Source organism: Octopus sinensis, linkage group LG11 (genome assembly GCF_006345805.1).
Source record: "Octopus sinensis linkage group LG11, ASM634580v1, whole genome shotgun sequence".
NCBI classification, from domain to species: Eukaryota; Metazoa; Mollusca; class Cephalopoda; order Octopoda; family Octopodidae; genus Octopus; species Octopus sinensis.
Window position 1 is genome coordinate 67,070,111 of NC_043007.1, and position 27,247 is coordinate 67,097,357.

Sequence of the window (27,247 nt, forward strand, 5' to 3'; positions counted from 1 at the left end):
TTTTGCCTTTGCAAACACCAGAACACCTAGCCCTGCCCAGATCTAAACAGCCCTCTGCCCCAGACATGCCCAGCCCACCAACTAATAGTGAAATCCTAAACTAACTTACACAACAACAGGAAACTTGAGAACAAGAGTAGGGGGGAGGGGAGGGGAGTGGTAAAATGAGCTTTAAGGGTGGCAGTAGTTGTGGGAGGAGAAAATAGTGTCTGCCAGGGACAAGTAAGTGGAATGCAAAATATTTCTTCCCTTCATCTTAGCTATTTGAACAGTGCTTCCGATTTTTGTGCTGATACCCAAGCAGCATCGGATATCACCGGAGATGTCTAGAAACTGAAGTTCCGGATGAGATCAGGAAAATCACTCAGCAAAACAACAGTAAGGTGAGTTGTGTTGTGCGTGTGCACATATATGCATTGTTAGATTGTGTGTATATACATATATATATATATATACACACACAAACACAAATGTGTGTATGTATGTGTGTGCACTTACACACACACACACACGTATGCATATGTAAAGTTAACTAGCACACACATGCACACAGTCGTGTAGAAGAATGCATTGTGTGCATGCATTTGTAGATGTCTGTGTATAATTGACTGTTTTATAAGATTTCTATATGGATCCATATATTAGATCAGGGGTGGGGGAAACTTTTTAATGCAGTGGGCAAATATTTCCAAGGAAAAAGGTCCATGGGCAGACCACAAATTCTAACTCTTATAATCTGTGTAAATCTCGTATATATCTATGTATAATTCGATATACATTAATAAAGATAAGTTTGACACGTTAATGCATAACATCATTAACACAGCCACTGAATTTAGAACATTTATATTATTTATGCAATATTCTTTATCTTTCAGCTAGAGTGTAGTAATTGGGTCTCAAGGGGGTGGTACAAACCTAGCAATATGTGTTTTATAGTGTAAACAAAACTTCCATTCAATTGGAACAATTTCTGTTCGAGTCTTGTAAGTTGTAGTGGAAATGCGGCCTATGTTATAAATAGGCTTGTGAATATTGCATAAATTTTATAATTGAAAAGTTTATTATATTTTGTACATAGAAGTATACTGGCCATTGGGCACAAAAGAATGTGCCCGCAGGTGCAGTTGAGCCTGCAGGCAGGGGTTTCCCCATCCCTATATTAGATGCATATTTCTATGCAGGTATATGTGCACATACATGTGTAAGTGTGTGGATGTATGTTTATTTATTTTATCGTTTGTTTCAGTTATTTGACTACAGCCATACTGGAACACACATTGAAAGGTTTTAGTTGAGCAAGTCAACCCCAAGACTTTTTCTTTTTTTAAGCTTAGTACTTATTCTATCGGTCACTTTTGCCAAACCGCTAGGTTATGGGGATGTAAACACACCAACACCGTCAAGCAGTGATGGAAGAACAAACACCAACACAAAGACACACACACACACACACACACACACACACACACACACACACACACACACACCACACACACACACACACACACACAACACACACACACACACACACACACACACAATAGGCTTCGTTCAGTTTCCATCTACCAAATCCACTCACAAGACTTTGGCCAACCCAAGACTATACCAGAAGACACTCGCCCAAGGTGCCACACAGTGGGACTGAACCCAAAATTGAGGTTGGGAAGCAAGCTTCTTACCACACACCCACATCTGTGCATATACTATATATATAACATATACAAAAGTATGTAAATATAACTAATTTTGTACATGTATTGAAAAAGTTTAGAAATATGCAATTTTTTATAAAAGATTACTTCCCACCCACCTCATCAAAATGAATGGATGGATGGATGGATGTATATGTATGTATGCATCCATTGTATACTTAACACACATTAACAGATTTGTACTCATTTTCCAATAGTGCACACACGTTCACACACATACATATTGAGTAATAAAATAATCCTTACCACTCCATATTTTTTCTTTTTTCTTTCAAAAAAAGTTTCTTAATTGATAAAAATTCTATCCATAGAATGTAATCTATATATTCTATTTGTATTTACAAATATTCTTATATAGCATTTGTAGATAAATTTCATGAAATTTTAAGCCAAAAACTGAATACATAAAACAAGGCTGTCAGACTACCTCAACTAAACTTATTCCCTTTTTCTGAAAAATAACCTTGCTGGATTGTCTAGGTGGCAATGGAATTATTTTTTATAATAAGCCTTATTGGGGAGGGGGCTATCATTTTTTATTTGCTTTCTATGCTTGCATAGGTTGAACTATTCAGCAGGAACCAACAACAACAAAAGTTTGGGAAGTTCAAACTAAACATTAAGAATACCACATCTCAATCTCATCTAATGATTCTGTTTCAGCATGATTTCTACAACTTGATGTCCTTCCTAACACCAACCACTTTTGCAGAATGTACTGGATGCATTTTGGGGGGGCACCTGTACTATTGAGTTGGTTTACCCATCCACAAGACTGAAAACACCTCTCAGCCCTGCATTGTCTCTGCTTAATTCACAAAGTACTTCACAGAGTGTCATCATCATTAGGTGACATCTGCTCTCAGCAGGTTGAATCTCAAGGATCCCTGTTATGGGAGAATCCTGTACACACCCACATGACTGAAAGTGAACTAACAGATTTCAGTAAGAACTGTGTGAGCTGTCAAGTGTTAGTTCAACATGTTGGTTTTACAGTTGGTAGTTGAACAGTAAATACTGAGTATCATACCTACATTTGAGTAGTATGGAGTGCATTCTGTGTTAACATATTTCTGCAATAGGTTATTTTTAGATAACCACAACCAACTATTTATTTGTGTAATACCATTTTACACCAGATGAGTATACCCATGTCATAATCTCCGTTTGGGACTTTTCTTTGCCTTTCTTATTCATTCACCATACAGTAACTTAGTCCAGTCCTTGATGTTACCAAAGCAGTTTATTCTAAGTCTGTCAAGTGTTTGCCATTTATCTTTCCTTCTAAGTAATAGTCCAAGTTCATGTTGTTCAATACAAAAATACTTTCTGTTGTGAACAAATAACACCTGCTTGTTTTTGCCCACCACCCACTACCTTTTTTCTTTTGTGAGTCAAGAAAACTGGAATAAGCTGAATTATTTAACCCTTTAACATTTAAACCAGTCATATCCAGCTTTATGTGTAAACTAGCCAGATCTGACCTCTCACACCAACCCTATAATGTTATTCTAAAAACATAAAATCATATCTTTGTAATCTTGAAGCTTTGAGATAATGCTTGATTAAGTGAAAATAATGTGAATGAATAAGCATTTCATTGACAGGATAATCTGAAAGCTGAAGGGTTAAGCATCTTGCCTCTTAAATACAACACAATGGCAAGAGTAAGATTTGAACTGATGACAATATGGTAAGTAGTTCAGCATCTTAATCTCAAGCCAAATGTACCTCATAGGAAGATGCAAAAACACCACAAATTTTGCAGAAGTGATTTCTAACACCATGACAATGTATTGTTATAGAGATAAGAATAAATATTTTCTAATTTACCAAATGAAGTCTATTGCCCTTATAGAGTAAAGTTCATTCAATCAGAAGGCCTCAGACATGACTATACAAATCATTCAATCATTTCCAAAGTTTAGTGTAGCAAACTTCTTCATAGTGATACTTAAAAGAAATTATAGTATAAAGATTTGTTTTAAAATATGGATTAGTTGTTTTTCCTACACAAACCAACCAACAACAAGGAATCAGAGGGCATTAAATTTCCTATCAATAGACATAGGCATCAAATTTCCCACAAATTAGATACTATCCTCTTTAAGAGGCAGCAATACACTGGATAATGTAGAAATAGGTATTCAATATCCGACAAAAGGACAAGATGGTCATGGCAGGAATGTCACTAATGATCTTAGGCACAGGCAATGGCTGTGCAGTTAAGAAGATTGCTTCCCAGTCACATGATTTGGTTAGGCCCCACTGCAAAGCACCTTCAATGAGTGGTCTTCTCCAGGCCAACCAAAGCCTACTGAGTGGATTTGGTAGACAGATACTGAAAGAAGTCTCTGAAAGAGAGAGAGAGACCTGAAAAGGGTCACAGATGCAACACTTCTTCCTATGAGTTCACAATTATACACACACATGTATGTATGCACACATATACACATGCGTACAAATATGTATTTACAAACAAACTCTCTTAAAAACATGTATATACTACATGTATTTGTTGGTAAATAGCAACTTTGTTTTATTCAAAAGCCATGTGTAAAAAAACTTCATGCAACTTTTTTTTTAGCAAGATTTGATCTTGACACAAAATCTGAAGCATACACTCACACACAAACAAATTAATGTGTATGTAAAGTGAGTTGGTCATGTGACAACTGATTCTACATGTATACCAGCATTGTAAACAAATTCACATTGATCATGTCATGTGCAAGCAAACAAGACTACTTAAGCAGAATTTGATTCTGCTGCAAAACAAATGTGTTTATGACAAGACACCTTCTCATAAATTTTTTTTTAAATACATTTCTTCTATATGTGTACAAAACATTTGTCAGTTCTCTGGCAGCCAGTTGTAATCCTAATTCCTATTATATTGTTAATCAATTAGGAGTGGTCGTTAAAAAACACAGGTTTATATATTTGTTCTATGATGTGTCATAGAAACATATTGTTAGGATATCAATGGTTATGTGGCATTGAACACATGATATATTGATAATGATTACTTCAGCTGAATGATTTAATAAAATGTCGCAAACAGTATTTATTAAAAGTGACAAGTGACTTATATACAGGCCACAGGCTAAGACCAGAATATTATAAACACAAAGAGGACGCGACTTATCTAATACTGTAACTTATATAGGTTTAAACAGCACATAATTGTTTACACCTGTACTCCTATGCATGACATATGTGTGTGAGTGCACACATGAGTACACATATACAGATGCTTTCTGTGCTCTGAATTCAAATCTGCTGAGATCAACTTCACCTCATATTGAAGTTGTGTTACATTAATGTACTGTCCTTGTGTAAGACAGTAGGTTACATGAGTAAGACCTGACAGCGATTTCTAGCAGCTCAACAGAGGCACCCTCATTGACAAAGCAGTGTTGTGCTGTAGTATAGAAAGAGGAATTAAGTTGTCTGACTATAGATCAATCCATCTTAATGCACAACAGCAGTCCAAAATAAAACAGATCAAAATTTCTCAAAGTTGTTGCATTTATCAAACCAATCATTTTCAAATTCTTCAGGACATTTTTCAAAAGATTATTCAAATACAAAATATTGTTATAATATTTTAATCTTTCATATCATTACCAATATTTTTTTTTTCCTTATCTGTACAACTTTTAATATGTTCAGCTAATATCAGCTGTTGAATGAATGAATATTCCCATCCTTATGGCTGACAGATGACAGAGACCCTCTCACACACAACCCATTTGTTGTGTCCACATGCTACTTTTAGCATGAATAATACTGATGGGCTCCAGGTTCTTTCTCTCTGTTACTATTTTTCTAAAAGAAATCGGCCATGGTCAAATCTATAGAGGGGTAGATTCTGCTAGGTGTAAAAGTGTCCAAATTATTCGACATAATCATGAAAGCACCCCTACAACTACTCCTTCAAGGAATTGGGGGCCCAAGGCAATGCAAGGTATGTAGATGTATTTGTGAAAATATAGGCACGTGCACACATCCATGCCAGCATGGAACATGTACGTTAAATGATCCCACATTTACACGCAAGTGTATGTGTGCACAAGCACACACACTTCACTTCTCTCAAAGGAAAGAAATATTTTAGGTAAATGCAAAATGTTTTTCACATTAACACCAAAAAAACAGCACTCACAATGTCAAAATATCAGGTGATCCCATAAGTTCTGTCCAAATTTTGAATAAAGAAAATAAGTGATCAAATGTTATATTTAATTGAAATTTAATCATCAATGTACTTTCCCTGATTATCTATGACTTCCTTCCATCTATTTACAAGCTTTTTAATCCCATCAATGTAAAACTCTTTTGGTTTCAAAGCAAAGAACTCTGAAATGTCAGTTTCGACCTCCTCCTGGCTTGCAAAAGTTATGTGCCCCAAATGATTCTGTAAACTACAAAACAAATGGTAATCTGAAGGAGCAGGGTCAGGAGAATAAGGTGGATGAGGAATCTTTTCCCAACCAAGATCTTCAATCTTCTGTGATGTGATCTTTGCAGTGTGGGGTCGTGCATTGTCCTGATGAAATATCACTCCTTTTTGATTCACTAAAGCAGGCCTTTTTTTCTTCAAAGCTTGGTTCAAATGCTCTAATTGCTGACAGTAGACTTGAGCATTGATTATTGTATTAGGTGGTAACAATTTAAAGTGAATTACTCCTTTGCATTCCCACCAGATAGAGAGAAGAACCTTTTTTCCATGGAGTTCCCTTCTCGGTTGTGGTTGAGCTTTTTCCCTTTTACCAAACCATTGTTTACGACGTTTACCATTTCGATAGAAGATCCATTTTTTTTTACCAGTCACAAGTCTATCAAAAAGGGTGAAGTGAGTTCGCGCGAATGGAGAGAAGAGCAGATGTCAACTCGGGATTTGCGGTTGCTTTCGGACAATTCATGAGGCACCCATTTTCCAAGTTTAGGAACCTTTCCAAGTTGTTGAAAATGACGATGAACAGGTGTATGCTTTGAACTAAGCTTTATTGCCAATTGTTCAACTGGCAATGCAGGATTTTCTTCAAGTAATGCCTCAAGGAGCTTATCATCAAACTCAACTGAACGTCCTGTTTGATCTTCATCTTCAAGGCTGAAATCTCCACTTCTGAATTTTGCAAACCATCTTCTGCAAGTTCTTTCATTCAATCATTCTTTCCCATAAACTGAGTGTATGTTTCGAGTCGCTTCAGCTGCAGAGTTTCCTTTCTTTGTACTCATAAAGCACTATGTGACTCAAATGCTTTTCGGATACTTCCATTTTAGAAAGGGTTTTACTCAAAGAAATTTTAATTCTATTATTCTATAAAATAACATTTAATTAGTTTGAATGTACACAAATGCATAAAAATAATTTTAAATGCCATTAGACATTCTAAAATACTATCGAATTTCATTCAATTTTAAAAAAGGTAAAATCGGACAGAACTTATGGGATGACCTGATACAATCTTTCATTAAACCAAGATAACTTCTATTGCTATCATTTCTACAAATTGTAACAAAAGCTCTCAAATCACATGCTACCGTCTTAAAAAGTAAAGGAAGGACTCATCTGATAATGTAGTCCTAGATATATTGTGACTAAACAAGGATGAGCTGGTACTAGAATGTTTTGATCATCGATTTACCGGACCAGGATAGAGATAGGGTTAAACAACTAACTTAAGGTAAGGTGATGAGGAATGGCTGACAAGGGAGTTAACTCCATCAGTTTTATTTCCTTAGTTGAGAAAAAAAATTTTTTTTTTTTTCCAATATTTTCCTGAAAACAGCAAGCCATAGCATCAAAACTAAGTAAACCACAAGCATCAACACTGGAAACGTATTTAAAGGGTATTACCACCAGCAGACATGCTACGCTGATTAGCAAACGCACTCAATACAGTATCACAAACATAATTCCACTCGAATTGAAACTACACTGTCGCTGTTTGTACAGTTTTTCAATACAAGGCCTTCGTTACAAACTTACATTTTATAAAGTTGTCACCTTTAAAACAACACTACAAATACGCACTATCAAATACAGGTATAATCCCAACTTACATTGTTTCTAGTTACACTGTTTAGTTCTTTCATTTTTAAAATTTATCCGACTTCACGTCAATCTCAGCGAACGTATTTAAGAGGTTAAAAAAAAATTATAAACATCTAAAAACCAATACCCAAGTGTAAAACCATATAAAATACATGTGAAAATATGAACAAACCATTTATTGATATAAGCTAATAATTTTTTTTTTTTAATGATTTTTCGTATCACATCGTTTCTCGAGTAAAGTGGTATGTCTTGGAACCAATTGCCGACGTAAGTTGAGGTATACCTTTACTAAGCATTAAGAGTTAGTTCCCTTGCTGATTGTTTCCAAAAGTCAATGAAATTACACAATATACACGCTATCTTTAGGGATGAAGAAATGAGTTATTCGCTTTTATTTTTTTTTTCTGTTTTTGTTTTTTTGGCGGGTTCATTCTAGTATAGAAACGAAAAAAAAAAGGGGGGGGATCAAAATGAAAGTTTTTCAATAAATAAATAAATAAATAAATAAATAAATACGATATAAAAATTTTAGAAATTATAATCTCCAAAGAAAGCCAAAGATTTAGCTTGAAGAAAAGTGAAATAACATTTTTCTCCTCATAATTCAAAACAACTCCAAAGAGGAAGGGAAATGAAAAGGCTATTAGACTACCTTACTCCAAATACACACACACATGGACGCATGCATGCAAACAGTAATTAGTGCTGTAAGATATTTTGATCAACTGGACTGCCTCTCATTGAATTATAGCCAAATATTCCTGACACTCTCGGGCAGACATTACAGTGTACAAAGCTGAACATTCAAATTACAAGTACAATAGACAGTTTTCACACCATTTCTGGGTAGATTTTTACATACACACACACACACACAAATTAACAAGTTGTTGTTGGAGCACTGGATAGATGGCCTTATGATATCCCATTCTGGTACTTTGGATTCTGAGGTTATGAGCAATCAGTGCCAACCATGCTTTTCATCTTTTCAGGATTGATAAATAAAGTACCACTTGTGTGCTAAAACTGATTACTCTCTCTCTCTCTCTCTCTCAAAAATCAGATAGGTTCAGAGATGGAGAGAGATCTGGCTTCACCCAACCTAAAACTGCTCAAGACATGGCATACATCACAAAGGTACCTCTATGTTGAAAGCCCAAGGCAACACACACACACATAAAATTAAACATGCTTATACAAAAAATGTAGAAACATAAATATGCAGGCTCACATACATGCACACATAAATACACACTGGTTAAGCAAGTATCCTGTACAAACAAGTTGTTAGATTATCACAAGAGAACTTTACATATTAATCCAGAAATGAGAATGCTATTAATGTGAAGCTTGTGAGTCAGTATGACTGAGTAAAAGATGGGTTTGTCATAGTTGAATACTATTCCCCTCTTAGTGAGAAGGAAAAGGAAACATTCATGACATTTTGCAAGACTTCTGGGTGGAGAAAAGGAAGGGAAAATCACAACTCTAGAGGAGCAGTACTTAAAGATATCAATTTATCTATGCTCAGACAAATGTTTGCAGCAAAGCAGTCTCTTCAAAAGGCACCCAAATTCCAGGAGATGGTGTTAAACTGAACACTGGAACAAGTCTACCATCCCAAAACTGGGACAGTCCATCTTATTGGTTCCCATATAGTTCTGCCAAGCCAATTTCATTCACAAAACTTGGATCAACTCAGGATTATAGTAGAAGACACTTAGCCAAGGCATTGTGGAACAATGCGATTACAATGCAAACTTTAACAAAACAGCCCTTCCTATTCTTAACTGGCTATGGTGAACCCCAGAGAGAGAGCTCATTGTAAACTTGTTTGAACAAAGATAGTCTGAAGGTGATAAAGGCAGTCACTTAGGTCAGACAGCTGATGAATAGTTTTTTTTTTTAGATAGTTCTGAAGGAGGTGCTTTGCCAAAAGCAGTTAAACCTATGGAGCCCAAATACTCTACCTGTTTTACATTCAAACTGGCCAGATCTGGTCTCTCAAACTTATCCTACAATATCATTCTAAAGATAATTAATCACATCCATCAAAATCTCAAAGCTAATAGATAAAGCATGATTAATTCAAAACAATATGAATAAATAAGTATCAAATCTGACAGAATAATCCAAATGCTACAGGGTTAAGTGGAGTGATGACACTGATTTAGTAAAAAGATTTATATCAAGGACAGTTTGAACTCAAACACCTGCAACAAAAAAAAAAACACCAAGCAAAAATGACGCTTTAAAGAATTTCTTTAAGAAAACATTGTGTGTGCTTCTAATTTTCATAATTTAATGAAACATCTGAGTTGATTAATATATCAAATTCCTTCAACATATACTCTAAAGGCCTGTTCATTTGAGTGATGAAAGACCCCCAATAAAAGTTTCCCTGATTTGTTTCCAGAAAAAAAAAATATATATATATATACTGAGAATTCCCATTGCTTTGAAAGTTCTGATACCCATTTTAGATGCCAACATTAAAGCTGAAATATTATATAATTATAGACCACCATGTTTCCAATATCTTTATTTCTAAACTTTTATTCGTCTAATACAGGTAAAGATTAGCTAAAGAAGGATATATTTTAGCTTTCTGTCTGCTTAATTATATTCACTTCTAACATCTACATTTGGATAACCAAGTTACATGTTTACCTAAATGTTTATGGAAGTTTAATCTACATTTGTAATATTCCACTGTTACATGGTATTTATATATTTGAATAGATTTGAAAATAGAAGAAATAAAAAGAGAAATAAATGAATAAATAAAAAGAAAACAATTTCCAGGGATAAAGCAAAAGAAATGATGAAAAGACCGAGGAGGTGAAATGGAAAGGTAAAAAACAAGCATTGGAAATGGGGTAACCAAAGGGGGGGGGGCATCTGAAGTTGGAAGGATTGCCACCAAAATGGTAATGATAAAAACTCTGTTTGTTTGTGTGTGTGTGCATACGAGCATGTGTACACACGCAAGTATGACTGCAATTGACATTTTGACTCCAGAAAGATGCGGCAAGAAGCTACTCTGGAAGGATTTGAAGTGGGATATAATTATATACTACTAATTTAAATCCTTCTGGAGTGCCTTTTTGTGGGGAGCCAATGAACTAAATATAAGTTTTGAGGTTAATAAAATTGATTGCACCTTTACTTGAAATGTTTGGCTCTCTGCTAACATCATCTCTGCTTACATGTTCCTACAGGTATTATCAACCTATAAGGTTTCATGCGAAACAATCAACTGCATCAACCATACCTGTATCTTCTCTCTTACCGAAAATAATTTTCAAAGCTCATTTCCAAGACAACCCCACTTCAGCTGGTTATTTGATTAATCATTTTATTAATTGACATTTTTTTTTTAAGATCTTTTTACTTATTTCAGTTATTTGACTTGAAGGGTTTTAGTCAAACAAATCGACCCCAGGCTTTTTTTCTTAAGCCTAGTACTTATTCTATTGGTCTCTTTTGCCAAACAGCTAAGTTATGGAGATGTAAACATACCAGCACCGGTTGCCAAGTGGTGGTGGGGGACAAACACAGACACAAAGACACACTGATATATAAACAAGCTTCTTTCAGTTTCCATCTACTGAATCTGCTCACAAGGATTTGATTGGCTGAGGCTATAGTAAGAGACACTTGCCCAAGTTGTCACACAGTGGAACTGAACCCGGAACTATGTGGTTGGGAAGCAAGCTTCTTACCACACAGCCACACCTGCGCCTGTGTTTGCACTGTTCACACTGATTATAACTGTCAACAATGGAGGGAACTTTTTTTTTTAACTCTATTTTATCACCAAGTATTTGATAATGGCCTTGTTTTATGGACTTGTCTGCAGATTGGTGAAGGTGTCCTTGGTGTACCTAGGTGGAATTTGAACACAGAATATTGCTTTATTTTTTTGACCCTCAAAATATGAAAGCAAAGTTGACCTCAGTGGGATTCGAACCTAGTGTATAGAAAATGCTGTGCTCATCTGTTATCTAATGTAATATAATTAAATTTTTTAGTCTCGGTAATTTTGTTCAAGAGTAATTTTGATGGAATTTTAGGCCACATTTAAATGTGTATGTATGTATATCAACATGATATATTTTGCGCGTAATTGTATATTGATGTGTTACTGTGTGTGTGTGGATCAAAAAGGAAACAAAGTAAAATAAAGGATTCTGCTTTTTTTTTTTTTTAGATCTGAAAAATGGGAGGAAGCAATAAAAAGAGGGAATGAAAAAATAATGAAAAAATCAACAAAAACAACCAAAATCCAGCAACATCATAAGACACTACCTTCTTTTTCTCCAAAAAATGGGATTTAATATCTTCCTAAAGAGTAAAAAAAAATAGGGAAATACAAACAACAAATGATATCACTTACTGAGAAAGTTCAAACAAAAAAAAAAAGCAATGAAAAAATACAGGGAAACTGATTAAAAATTGTTGGAGAGCACAGGGATTGAACTTGCATGAATTAAGTGGACATTAGTTCCAAAATAATAAAAGTGATGAAGATCATGTCATATTTATATATTCAGGCACAGGAATGGATGTACGGCTAAGAAGATTGCTTCCCAACCACATGATGATGAGGTTTGATTCCTCTACACTAAGATCAGAATGAAGCAGATAATCATAAAATGCACAAGACAAATGTTCGAGTGACTGTTGTGGGAAATAATTTCAACCCAAACCAAAGATTCACCAGAATTGTTGGGTCACAACCATAAGGTGTAAGGGAAGGGGATGTATACCGTCCACAACAATGACCAACTTTGGTTAGTTTAAAGAAATAAAACAAGTCTTAACTACTGTATAGTCTCTGTGCTACATATTTAATCTGAGAGAGATGGCACCGCCCATAATCCATGAGCAATATCACTTCTTCCTTTCCTCCTCCTCAAGACACAGCAATTGAGAAATAAAACTGAAATAAGGACCAACTGAAAATCATAAACGGGAACATATCATAGCCTACACTACACTGGTTTACACACATATATATTAAAATACATTATATGGTACAGATATGTACAGGGATTAATGCAACATACATTGTGCAATGGTTAATATAATAATAATGTGTGTGTATGTATAGACACTCACACACATATAGATTAAGACTTCATATACATATAAGTTTAAAGAAAGTAATTTGAGGCATAAGCATTAAGCATATGTACACGGAGTAACACAATACACTTATGTGTACAGGGGTTAACATACACAAAGGTTTTTGGTAGTGATACAATTCACATAAATTAGACAAAGGAGCATAATATACAAGTTACAAATACAAGTACAAAAAACAGATAAAGTAAATACAAATGTACAGAAAGAAAAGTACATACAAGAAAGACTATTCTTAAAAGGGTACAGGGACCATAGCTCAGAATAACAAAGGATCTACAGCAGTGATTCCCAAACTTTTCTAGGCACCCTGGCCATGTTCCTGCCCCACTGCCTGCCCAACACATACACACACCACCACCACCTGAAATACAGGCCACTTTCTGCAGCAAATTCAAAGCAACTGCTTTTCATAAATAAATCTTAATCTGCTTAAGCCATTATTTTGTTGATTTTACATCCATTGCCCCCTTTTGGCCACCCAATTATCACCCCCAGTTTTCTTCAATGTTCCCCTGGAGCTTTCCACTGCCACCGGAGGGTGTGCTGCCCACTTTCAGAACCAATACTCTACAGAATTCCAGAAAAATATTTTGCTTACATAAAAAGCTATGTTTCCCTGCTGTATAGTACTTGTAAAAAATACTTTTAATTGTTACAGTATTTATAATACTGCATGGGACAGTATTGGTAGTACATTAAAATACACCAAGCATAACTCTATAAAGTGATTGGTGCTACAAAAGCCATCCAGTCAAAGATACCAAGACAAAAATAGAACCAACAAGCAAAACATGGCCCTCAGACCCCCCAGCTAGGACGTCAGTAGAGTAGTAGCTCTAAATTTGAACAAACACATGCCTTGTTGACCTATCTAATCCATTCTAGCATGGAAAGCAGACATAAAAATTATGACAATTTTTTCTTCAATTCACTGACCATAAACAACAAGTGGTCACAGGTGTCATTTACTAGAGGGTCAACTACAAAAGCATGTCCAGGTTTTTTGAAATGTCTTGATATGTTGTATGGTCTTTGTAAACAAAAAGCCTATTCAGACTGTCATTGTTTCCCTGTTCACCATATATCTATGTACAGGCTATTCATTGTTCATTAGACAAGGGAGTTATTACTTGACTTGGAAACAGGTGAGGGTTGGTGACAGGAAGGACATCTGACTGTAAAGAATCTGCCACAACAAATTCCATCTGAACCATAAAGGCTTGGAAAAATGAACGTTAAAAAAAGTTGATGACTGATATATATATATATATATCATCATCATCATCATCATCATCATTTAGCGTCCGTTTTCCATGCTAGCATGGGTTGGACGGTTCTACTGGGGTCTGTGAAGCCAGAAGGCTTCATCAGGCCCAGTCAAATCTGGCAGTGTTTCTACGGCTGGATGCCCTTCCTAACGCCAACCACTCCGTGAGTGTAGTGGGTGCTTTTTACGTGCCACCCGCACTGGTGCCAGACAGAGCTGGCAAACGGCCACGAACGGATGGTGCTTTTTATGTGCCACCGGCACGAGGGCCAGGCGAGGCTGGCAACGGACACGAAACGGGGCGGTGCTGGCAACGGTCGCGAAACGGAAAGTTCTCTTACATGCCACCGGCACTGGTAACACATCTGCAATTTCCATTGATCGATTTCCATTGATCGATTTCGATTCTGATCCTCACTTGCCTCAATGGGTCTTCACAAGCAGAGTTTCGACATGCCACCGGCACTGGTAGCACATCCGCAATTTCCATTGATCGATTTCGATTCTGATCCTCACTTGCCTCAACACGTCTTCACAAGTAGAGTTTTGTGTCCCAAGAAGGGAAGGTATGCATACGTAGGCTGGCTCCATCCCATGTAGAAGGCCACGGGTTGTGGACTCACTTGTCCTGCCGGGTCTTCTCGCGCACAGCACACTTCCAGAGGTCTCGGTCTCTAGTCATTTCCTCAGTGAGACCTAAAGTTCGAAGGTCATTTCATTATTATTATTCTTTTTGCCTATGTGAGTTACAAATATTGTTATATGTGGAATAATATCTGTAGTAAAAAAGAATGAGCTGTCTTTGGCTACTATTTCTAAATTTTCGGTATGTGGTGAAGCAACTTGTTGCTTAACCCTTAATTATAATTATATTTACATATATATATATATATATATATATATATATATGTATATAGTGGTTAGGGAGTTAGCTTCATTGTCATAAGGTTGTGAATAACCCACAACCTTATGATCATGAGGTGCATAGCTTAGTGGTTAGGGTATTCAGATTATAAACGTAAGGTCATGGGTTCAATTCCCAGTGACGCACTGTGTCTCTGAGCAAGACAATTTCACATTGCTCCAGTTCACTCAGCTGGCAAAAATGAGTAGTACCTGTATTTCAAAGGGCCAGACTTGACACACACTGTGTCTCATTGAATCTCCTTGAGAGCTATGTCAAGGCTACACATGTTTATGGAATGCTCAGCCACTTGCACATTTAATTTCATGAACAGGCTGTTCCATTGATCGGATCAACTAGAACCCTTGTTGTCGTAACTGATGAAGTGCCAGTTATGATCATGAGGCCAATACTCCAACCACTGGATGGTGTGCCGTGTCCTTCAGCAAAGCACTTCATTTCATGTTGCTCCAGTCTGCTCAGCTACAAACGAGCAAAACTAACCAACTGCATATAGGGTAGCTCTCTGCCACTTCAGCCGTCACATTCTCAATATTCTGCTTGAACTAGAGTGGGAGAACCAAGAAGGTGTTTATATTTGTTTACAGCTATATAGATATCTAAAACAACTAGCAAAAATATAGTACTTGCTACCAAGTCATGCTTGTTTGCAAGTGGTGGCTTAATACACCCACACACATATTAGATATCATAAACACCAACATAACATTCCAGAGTATATGCAAGACTAGTGTTCCAGAGTATATGCAGGGCTGACATAGTATGTACACCAGAATATATAGAGGAGTAACCATACACTGGGATAAACAGAGGGGTAAGACAGTACACTTAAATATAAAGAGGGGCAACATGATACAGAAGGGTAGCACAGTACACCACAATATAGAAAAAAATACCATTGATACAGAAGTATATTTATATAAGCACATGACAGTTAAAATTGCACAAGCAGCATGTTATCAGGTCATCCCTTAAATTTCTGTCAGAATTTTGAATAAAGAAGACAACTGTAATATTTAATTGAAATTTCATCATCAATGTACTTTCCTTGATTAATTATGACTTCCTTCCATCTGTTTACAAGCTTTTTAATCCCATCAATGTAAAACTCTTTTGGTTTCAAAGCGAAGAACTCTGAAATGTCAGTTTCAGCCTCCTCCTGGCTTGCGAAAGTTATGTCCCCAAAATGATTCTGTAAACTACAAAACAAATGGTAATCTGAAGGAGCAGGGTCGGAAGAATAAGGTGGATGAGGAATTTTTTTCCCAACCAAGATCTTCAATCTTCTGTGATGTGATCTTTGCAGTGTGGGATCACGCATTGTCCTAATGAAATATCACTCCTTATGGATTCACTAAAGCAGATCTTTTTTTCTTCAAAGCTTGATTCAAATACTAATGCTTGAGCACTGATTGCTGCATTAGGTGGTAACAATTCAAAGTGAATTACTCCTTTGGAATCCCACCAGATAGAGAAAAGAATCTTTTTTCCCATGAAGTTCCTTTCTCGGTTGTGGTTGAGCTTTTTCCCTTTTACCAAGCCACTGTTTACGACATTTAACATTTCGATAGAAGATCCATTTTTCATCACCAATCACAAGTCTATCCAAAAATGGTTGTTGAAGATGATGATCAACAGGTGTATGGTTTGAACTAAGCTTTATAGCCAATTCTTCAACTGACAATGCAGAATTTTCTTCAAATAATACCTCAAGGAGCTTATCAAACTCAACTGGACATCCTGTTCGATCTTCATCTTCAAAGCTGAAATCTTCACTTCTGAATTTTGCAAACCATCTTCTGCAAGTTCTTTCATTCAAGCATTCTTTCCCATAAACTGAGTGTATGTTTCAAGTCGCTTCAGCTGCAGAGTTTCCTTATTTGTACTCATAAAGCATTATGTGCCTTAAATGCTCTTTGGATACTTCCATGTTAGAAAGGGTTTTAATCAAAGAAATTTTAATTCTATTATTCTGTAAAATAATATTTAATTATTTTGAATGTACACAAATGCATAAAAATAATTTTTAATTCCATTAGACATTCTAAAATACTATTAAATTTCATTTAATTTTTAAAAATGTAAAATCAGACAGAACTTATGGGATGACCTGACAGAATACTATGACTAAAGAAAGATTTGTAAGAATAATTTTAAATGAGGAGAGGGTTACAACAATAAATAAAACAAAAATAAATAGAAGTAAAAATATTAAAAATAAAATGAATAATGAACAGCAAAGAATTGGAGACATATTTTGCAAGAGTAGGGGATGAGAGGAAGAGATAAAAGAGAGAGAGACAAAGGGAAATGAAAGAGAATGGAAGGAGAAATTTAAGAATATGAATGTGGGAGAAGGTGTGGGTGTGTGTAGTGTGAGAGAGAGTAGATATGGAAGAGAGAGAGAGAGTAGATATGGAAGAGAGAGAGAGAGTAGATATGGAAGAGAGAGAGAGAGAGTAGATATGGAAGAGAGAGAGAGAGAGTAGATATGGAAGAGAGAGAGAGAGAGTAGATATGGAAGAGAGAGAGAGAGTAGATATGGAGAGAGAGAGAGAGAGTAGATATGGAAGAGAGAGAGAGAGAGTAGATATGGAAGAGAGAGAGAGTAGATATGGAAGAGAGAGAGAGAGAAGATATGAAAGAGAGAAAGAGAAGATATGAAAGAGAGAAAGAGAAGATATGAAAGAGAGAGAGAGTAGATATGGAAGAGAGAGAGTAGATATGGAAGAGAGAAGTAGATGGAAGAGAAAATATGAGGGGAAGTATAAAGTATGAAGAATATAGAGAAAGTATGAAGAAAGGACAAAAAGAATGAGGAAAAGAGATGGATAAATAAATGAGTGAGTGATATAAAGAGAGAGAGTGAATGTATGTGAAAGTGAAATAAAAAATAAAAAATAAAAGAAAAAGAAAACAGCAACACTAACAACATCACCACATTGATGCCTTCTATTTCTATAAAGCAGTGTTGGGCAATGAGGTGGCACAGACGTGGAGGGAACTATTACACTGACTGACCTGTTGCAGATGTGTCTGGAAAGACTGGCGCAAAGACATTAGCAGCAAAGTCCTCAAACATGGTCAGTTCTATGTGTTTCTGGATGATGTTGCCCAGGCACTTAGCACGTTCTTCATAGCTGAGGAAAAAAGGCAGTCAAGGGAAAACTCAGAGGAAATCTTTATATATAAAAGTCAAGTTGTGTGTCTGTCTCCTACGATTTAGATTCCTAACTACTCCCACATTTTGCAGTGCAGTTAAACCAAAAGCGGGTATCTTATAGTCGTGATTCATATCGAGCCCTTCTGGGTATTAGCGTGCGTCTACGATGAGTCTACAATGAAAAATTTACCATAATTTTTCCGCATTTTTAATGCATTTTCGCTCGGTTTATATAAGGGAAGTAACTCTCTATAAATGCTTATATAGTTATTTCCCTTACAAACCCAATCAACGCTGGGCGATATTGCTAGTGATGAATAAAAAACAATAATTAATAATGATGATTTTTAACATAGCCACAAGGCCATACATTTTGCAGGGATAGTTTACACTATTGTAGCGGCACAAGCAGCCAGCGCGATATTGGATGAGATCTCACGGCAGCCGTTGCCATCTCCGAGTCTGGAGCGAGACCTCACCTGCATCCATTTGCCATGCGCGAGATCACAACGAGGCTTGCGATGGAAACTATATAAAGGGAAAACCCTCTTCAAATCTCTTTTTGGCGCCACTACACAGCAGCGCTTGCTGAACATACCACTGGCTGGAGGCAATTTGCACCCGCACTATTGGAGCTTAAGGTGGTAGCTGAGAGCAGCACACTTCACCTTTCCTGTAAATAAACCAGTTGTAAATAGCAGTTGTACTTGAAGTCTTTTCTCTTCACCTGCCAGATGCCTGAACTACACGAAGAACAAAAAGATGATGGAAGAAGATGATATTCCTCCAATATCATAAACCTTGCCTTCCATTATTAAACTATTATATCTATCTCGACACTTGACGGTACTCTGAGGAACAAATGGCAAAACTAACTATTATTATAATGAATCTCACATTGACTTAAAGCTATCTGTTTTGTACAGTTGATTGGTTCAATCACAAAATATCGCTGAACTACAGTATTTACATTTGAGGGATATTTGTCCTCATCTTGTTTGTTGTTAACATAACATTTCGGCTGATATACCCTCCAGCCTTCATCAGGTATCTTGGGGAAATTTTGAACCTGGGTTCTCATTCCTAAGGTATTTTTCGATGTTGCCATTGTTGTTGTTGTTATTATTATTATTAATAATAATAACATTATTATTCAGGTCACTGCCTGGTATTGAACTTGGAATCTTGGGGTTAGTAGCAAGCGCTCTTAACCACTATGCCATATGCCCGTGGTATAGTGGTTGAGCGCAGGCTACTAACTCCAAGATTCCGAGTTCAATACCAGGCAGTGACCTGAATAATAATAATAATAAAAATAATAATATCAAACAACAAGATCATTTTGGTAAGAATGTTGTTCTCTTCTTGGTCCTCTAGTAAAAATGAACACCTTGACATGGTTACTAACTCTGAGAGTGCCAAACACAAACCCTGTATGTTCTTAAGAAGAAAAAGATGACCAAATCAATAAGGTAGTAGAAAGCCAATAAAAACATTGGAAGTTCATATCCTATCATTAATAGTCTATTTGATGACGTGAACAGTCTATTTAATCAAGAGATTTGATTTGCAAGTGGCTTTCACTGACAAGTTGGAAATAAGAACTACACTATGTGGGAGCAGAGAGAGGAAGACATTCTCTTCATCTTTTACATTTGAAAATGGATAAAAACAGCATTTCAACACAGCTAATAAAAAGATACTGGGAATGGTAGAGGGGCATCAGAGCCCGCTTTGTTCTGCTCGCATTGATGGCTGTGGCTCGGACTAGACAAGGGAGGACTTTGGAATTGACTATTGCACCATCAAACAATGGGCCAAAATGAATCTGAAATTAAAAAGAAAACAACATTAATAATATTACTACCACTAATAATTTCCTTGCATTAACACTAATAATAATAATAATAATCCCTTCTACTATAGGCACAAGGCCAGGAATTTGTGGGGAGGGATACAGTCAATCACATCAACCCCAGTACTTGACTGGTACTTAATTTATTAACTCTGAAAGGAAGAAAGGCAAAGTTGACCTTGGTGGAATTTGAACTCAGAACATAGCGACAGGCAAAATATCGTTAAGCATGTCATCCAGTGTGCTAACAATTCTGCCAGCTCACCACCTTCTTAATAACAATAATAATAATGATGATTTTGTTTTCCACAAGTATATAAAAACACAAAAACACTAACAGTAGGGGGCTACAAAAAAAATTTTAAAAAACATCTGCATGCAATTAGACTCAGAAAGTTTGTGAGGAACCCATCAACCCAATTTGCTGACTTTTCCAATGGCATGCAGGTGTCACTAAATGGTTGAATGACCAAATCCAAGCTTCTCTGATAGTTCAACAGTTACAATAAGATTTTGTTCAACCAGGGTTTGCAGGATGTCCTCATCAAGCTCTACAGATCTTCCAGGACGAGGCTCGTCTTCTAGGCTGTAGTTTCCAGCTCAGAATTTCTGGAACCCCCACTGACACAGGCTTATGTTTATTGTCCAATCCCCATATACTGCATTAATATTCCTTGCGCTTTTCATTGTGTTCCTGCCTTTATTGAACTCATAAAACAAAACGTGCCGAATATGCTCCTTTGTCACTTCCATTATAGCTTTGAAAAAATAACTTAAAATCGAACTGCACTCTTCAAAACTTGCACTAAAAATAAGTTCACACTAAAATTACTACCTGCTTTTATAGCAAGATGATGCAGGTAGTTTATCCTGATCCCTCCAACTTTTAGTTAATGCAATTGATAAAAAAAACCACATTATTTATGGGATGACCCAATATATCTGTATGTCTATATGTCAGTATTAGTCCCCACCTCACAGCTTGACAACCAGTGTTGGTGTGCTTATGTCCCTGTAACTTAGCAGTTCAGCAAATGAGACCGATAGAATAAGAACTAGGCTTTGATAAAAAAAAAAGCCCTGCAGTTGATTTGTTCGGCTAAAATCCTTCAAGGCAGTGCTCCAGCATGGCCACAGTCAAATGACTAAAACAAATAAGAGAATAAAAGAACACTTGACTAGACAATACAAGCCTCTGTAGCAAAAGATCAGCTCTGATGGTTCATGGAATGAGATTTCTTCAAGAAATCAGGACCCTACCTCATTTATGGTACACAAACCTATCTTACATTCCTAAATTTTATTGAAAGCAAAGCATAATTAGTTCCTTTGGACTCTAATTGTTATTTTCTTTTTTTTTTTATAATGAACAATAAAAAATACAAGAACATTCTTTTAAAATTATACAATAAAAAACAAGAAAATATATTTTAAAAATGTTCCTTACATCAGGTTTCTTGTTAATGTGAATCCTAAAAAGTCCATTTGGAAGTGGGTAAATAATGATGAGAATATCCCCAAATTCTGTCGGAATAATGTTCCTGCGATAGTCTCGACTATGTTCTGACCACACTATATGGACCTCATCATTCCCAAGATGCCTCATCTGTAACAACAATTTGGTCAAAATTAGCAAATAAAGGAGTAAAGTACAAAGTAATAAAAAAAACAGTGGCTACAGGATTGTGTTCATAACCTGTAACATGCACAAAAACAGAATGCCAAAATATGAATACAAAACAGTTGTGAACACAAAATCTACTCCTGGAAAGGAATAACATATGTAAACTAAGTGGTTAATGAACTTAAATCAGTGAATGTATGAAATATCTCAACTAGGAGGTAAGTCATGTGATCACATGGCCGACCAGGCTATATTGTTAAACATCACTGGTCACAATGCGCTTTTGCATTGTTTTAGGTTTCAAATAAAGCCACCCTACTGGCTAGGTGAGCAGGTCAACAAGATTGAAAAGGGAACAGGAACAATGTGAATTGAAGTGTTTGGCTCAAAAATACATGCTGCCCAGTCAGGGAATTGAACCCACAATCTAGCGATCGTGAGTGCAACAGCCTGACCACTAGGCTACATACATTCACAGGAAGTAGGGAAGCAAAAAGATACTTTCATACAGGAATCCAAAATATTTAGCCTTTTAGCATTCAAACCAGCCATATCCAGCCAAAATATTTAACCAGTTTTATGTTGAAAAACTGGCCAGATCTTGCCTCTCACCTCAACCCTACAATGTCCTTCTAAAACTAAACAATCACATCACTGAAATTTCTAATTTACAAGATAATTCAAACCAATATAAATAAATATTACATCTGACAGAGTAATCTAAATACTAAAGGGTTAGAAGACACATGAAGCCAAGTGAAATAAATCACAGTTGTGGCCAATGTTTGTGTAACGTAACTGGCACCCATGCCGGTGACATGTGAAAAGCACTCTTCAAACATTAGGCTGGCCTCATAGATGCAATAACAAGTGACTGAGACCTTTGGTGATATGCCATGCTTAACCCTTTCGTTACTATATTTCTGACCAAAATACACCCCTTATGTGTTTCAATTAATTTCTAACGTAATCATAAATTTAGTCTGGTTTCATTAAACAACTATAACTTTTTTATTTATCAATCTATTAATCTGATTTTTGGAAGATAATTTAATGAAATATTCTCAACCAATTCTATACTATAATTTTTGTCACAAAGTGACTCTAATTGCAGGTAGATACAGGTAAATTCAACAAAATATAAAATTATTAAAATTTTGTTCAAATATCGCTATAGAAAATGGGTTATTAGCTAATATTCAATTGGGTATATAACAAAATTTTACGATAGAATTTGTTATTCTGGGTAACTTTCTGATACCCATAATAATATTTATGGCAAAATAGTCTTAATTTCATTTAAGGTTGTGGGAAACCACAAACTATCGTTTCTTTCGTTTTGTTTACGTTTAGCGTAACGGTTCGTTTCTGCCGTAATGATTTCAAATAGGCTCATTCGAAAAAGTAAAAAGAAATAGTCTAAGGCTTTATTCTCCTGGGAAAGTCTGTGGCTTGGTCCAGTTTCTTCAGAAAAATCACCGAAAGAAACAGTTTTTAAATTTTCACTCCATTCAGGTGCCAATTCATTTTCTTTATCGCTGTCGGAGCTCTCGGATTCACTGTTTTCACTTTCGGAAAATGAAACATCAGATTCATTATCAAATACCACATGCTTTTTTTTTTTCAGTCATAGAGTTAGATTTATGAAGGTCTTCAGTAGAAAATCCTTCGAATTCTGACTCGCTGCTTGATATAATGAAATTTGTATCCATTTTTTGTCAGAATTACAAATTTTGAAAACACAATAGGAACAAATTTCGGAAAAAAATCTCCCAAAATTCACGGAATTAAAATTACACTTCGATTATTGTACAAAACTGTAGTTGAACTGTTTACGAAGTATAATACGTGTTTTCACAAATGTACTAAAGAGATTTGCTCTGATATTCTCATTTAAATATGAATAGGTAAATTCGGGCGGCTTTGGGCAGTTTGGTCACATTAACCAAAATTTTTTTCGGGCGGCTTTGGGCGGTTTGGTAACGAAAGGGTTAAGAAGATCCATCAAGTCAAGTGAAATCAGACGTAGCCAATGCTGGTGTTACCTAACTAGCAGTCATGCCAGTGGCATGTAAAAAGCACCCATTACACAGAGAGAGTGAGAGAGTTTGTGCATAAAGGAGAGCTGTTTTCAAGGTAGAAATTGGCTTGCATTTGTTTTTTGGGTTTTTTTTTAAATCTGAAATAGAGTCTAAAGGAAAACCATGACAATAATCTAACAGACTAGAATGTAAGGGTCAAAGAAAATTTGTAAAAGCATTGTTGAAAGGTGAAATGAAACAACTCTAGCTTGAAGACAAACATCAAATATAGTCATTTATGGATTAGCTAGGGATGGAATCCCTATGATCATAGGTCTAAACTGATCAGGGCTAAACAAGAATTCAGATACTATTACTTCTGGTGAGACAATTCCAAGATGATAAGTTAGTTATTCAATGAAAAGCAGCTCTTTTACATTTTACAATCCACAGAAGGCCTTTTTCATGTCCCATTCTTACCATAAGCCTGTACTGGCTGAATCATAATTGACAAATAAATGAGTTCCTACAACCATTCTCTCTCCACAAAAACAGAACTAAAACCTTTACAGCACAGACAAGAGAAAAGAAAACAAAAATTCTGTAAAACATACACACCTTGATATGCATAGCTGCATCATTACCAGTTGGCATGCGAGTGGAAACGTGGTAAATAACTTCACATGTTGAATTAGCATAATAGGGGGCAGTCTCTCCTGTAGTCTTGTTCTGTTGCAATCCTCCAAGAAAACCAACATGTTGTTCAAGATCCACCTGTAACATACACAAAAACAGAACACCATATTATCATTATTGTTGTTGTTATCATTATTATTCATAATAATAAGGTGGTGAAGTGGCAGAATCGTAAGCATACTGGGTGAAATGCTTAGCAGTTTTCGTCTGCCACTACATTCTGAGTTAAAATTCTGCTGAGGCCAACTTTGCCTTTCATCCTTTTGGGGTCAATAAATTAAGTACCAGTGAAACACCAGGGGTCAATGTAATTGACTAGTCTGCTCACACCAAATTTCAGATCTTGTGCCTTTAGTAGAAATGATTATTATTATTATCATCATTAAGATGGTGAGCTGACAAAAGCATTAGCATGCCAGGCAAAATGCTTAGCAGAATTTCACCCTTGTCACACTGTGTCACACTGAATCTCCCTGAGAACTATGTCAAAGGTACACAGGTCCGTGGAGTGCTCAGATACTTGCACGTTCATTTCATGATCAAGCTGTTCCATTGATTCTATCAGCTGGGACCCTCAGAGTACTCCTTTTCCTTCCTTATGTCATATCTAAATGCAAGTCAAAATATTCAACGTTTTATGTCCAAACTAACCAGATCCAGCTTCTCACACCTATTCTATAAGGTCCTTCTAAAATTAAACAATCACATTATGAAAATCACAAAGCTACAAGATAATCCATGATTAATTCAAAACAATGTGAATAAATAGGCATAACATTTGATAAAATAATCTGAATACTAAAGGATTAAACTTCAGCTGCCAAGAGATTTTGTGTGAATAGTAAACTGTAATAGAATCAATGTTGATGGTTTGTAGTTAAGAGCAACTAAAAGATGATGGTGAGAAAACATTTTGTGATTGATAGTAAGGATGTGATTAAACAAATATTTTAGTATCAGCTATTTAACAGATATGTGAAAGTGGTGTCTGTTCTTTTAACAAAATTGTATAACATAAAATAAGATGCTTTGTTCAAGACTCCAATATTCCTTGATATTTTGAGAATTGTTTTTAAAGCAAGAGAATTCAGATGCTGATTATCTTGTCCTCATGCTAACCACTCAGTAAGATCTTGTAGTTTACTAGAAGTACTATTATTTAACTGTGAACAGCAGAGCAAAAAGAAACAAGATAGTGAAATACCAAACAAAAAATTGACAAATCTTGTTTTCAATGAAACATGAATGAGAAAATGTATTTGTGACAGAAGAAATCTACAAGTAGTAGTGGTGGTGGTGGTGGTGGTGGTAGCAACAGCAGTGGTGGTGGTGGTGCAACAGCAGCAGCAGTGGTGGTGGTGAAAGTAAGTGGTTGATGGGAGACCTAAGGGATAGGTGAGATACTTCAACGAAGCCTTGCAGTTAGTGAATAGAATAATCGTTTAAATGTGATCAAAAACAATTAGAAGACAAGATTTGAAATATAACATAATTATTGCTCCATGAACCAACAATTAAATACCACACACACAAAGCCTTTTCACACATTCAACAATGATATTTAGCAAAGATTCAACATGCAATACATCTTCCTCCAAAACATTTGGCAAGTCATTAAACATATACTTACTTCCCAGCCTAAACCACTAACAAAATCTTCATAAGCTTTGCTTCCTCCACAGTTAGCAAGTATTGAGTGTTTATCTTCCTGACCTTCAGCGACATATATCACAGCAACTTTGTGGGTGTCACGGCTAGAAAATTTTTAAAATTTATATAAATTATTAACTCACATTTCGTATACTTTAATAAGAAAGAGATAATGGGATTAAAAGAGATACATATACAATATTATTCGTTACTAAAACAGAAGCATACATTGTAAAGTTCCATACATCATTAATTTACCATAATGCCATGAAAGTTACTCCCAAAAAAATTCTCTGTAAATTATTTTTGTTTATTCTCTTCTAAGTGTTTTTTTTTATATCCATAGCCAACCTTTCAATTCTATATTTTTGAATGATTCTTTAAATCTAAACATTTACATATAACCCCCATCTAAGTGTCTTTGTTTGGTGTCTTTATTTTATAGCTGTAACAGCATGGAAAGCTGAGTGAATAGAACAGCAGACATCAGGCTTAGAGGTTAGCAATTTATCTCCCATCACCAGTACATAACTCCCAAATGGACAAGACTGTCTATCAGTAAACAGCTACTTCAGGGTGAAATTAACTTGGCCCTATAAACAGTGGCATCACTAAAAGTGTCCTCATTCATTCTTTGATGAAGGAATCAATATTAGCTTGTGACCATGTTAACTCAAGCACAATGTCAGGTAACTTCACAATCAATCAATAAATAAATATTATACCAAATATTTGTTTTACAATTACTCTATTGACATGGTTACTGAACAAAATATCAAAAGAAAAAGACAAAAAAAGAAAAAGTAAAACAGAACATAAAATGAAAAAAGTCAAGAAGAAAGAATAAAAAAACAGGCAGAGAGTAAGAAATCACAAAAAAAAAAAGCAATGAAACAAGAATGTAACAAATATATCCTAAAATAGAAACATACCATTTTTGGCTGTCCAAATTTTTCAGTTCTCGTAACAATTTGTCACTTTTCTTCAATAAATCAAAATGACATCTGCCAAAGGAAAAGAAATTCTTTAAATTAAAAAAGAAAGAAATTTCCCACACCCTAGCATCATCCACATGCAATTAAGACACCTTATGCTAAACCAGCACTGGCTCCA

The 27,247-nt window shown here is 35.7% G+C and overlaps 1 protein-coding gene across 15 annotated transcripts in view; it reads right to left on the reverse strand.

The window, feature by feature from the left end:
- LOC115217392 (ral GTPase-activating protein subunit alpha-1) overlaps window positions 1-27,247 on the reverse strand; it is a 288,611-nt gene that overhangs the window by 119,692 nt on the left and 141,672 nt on the right. For 13 of the 15 annotated variants that reach the window (XM_036507627.1, XM_036507628.1, XM_036507625.1 and 10 more), the window contains 6 exons: window positions 27,067-27,138; window positions 26,115-26,238; window positions 24,407-24,562; window positions 21,591-21,749; window positions 19,992-20,116; window positions 18,147-18,265 (listed from right to left, as the gene is read on the reverse strand). In XM_036507627.1, the coding sequence (XP_036363520.1) occupies window positions 18,147-18,265; window positions 19,992-20,116; window positions 21,591-21,749; window positions 24,407-24,562; window positions 26,115-26,238; window positions 27,067-27,138 (755 nt within the window). Of the gene's footprint in view, window positions 1-12,093; window positions 12,130-18,055; window positions 18,266-19,991; window positions 20,117-21,590; window positions 21,750-24,406; window positions 24,563-26,114; window positions 26,239-27,066; window positions 27,139-27,247 lie in introns of all 15 variants that reach the window. The other 2 variants (XM_036507638.1, XR_005001329.1) reach the window with 2 other exon arrangements.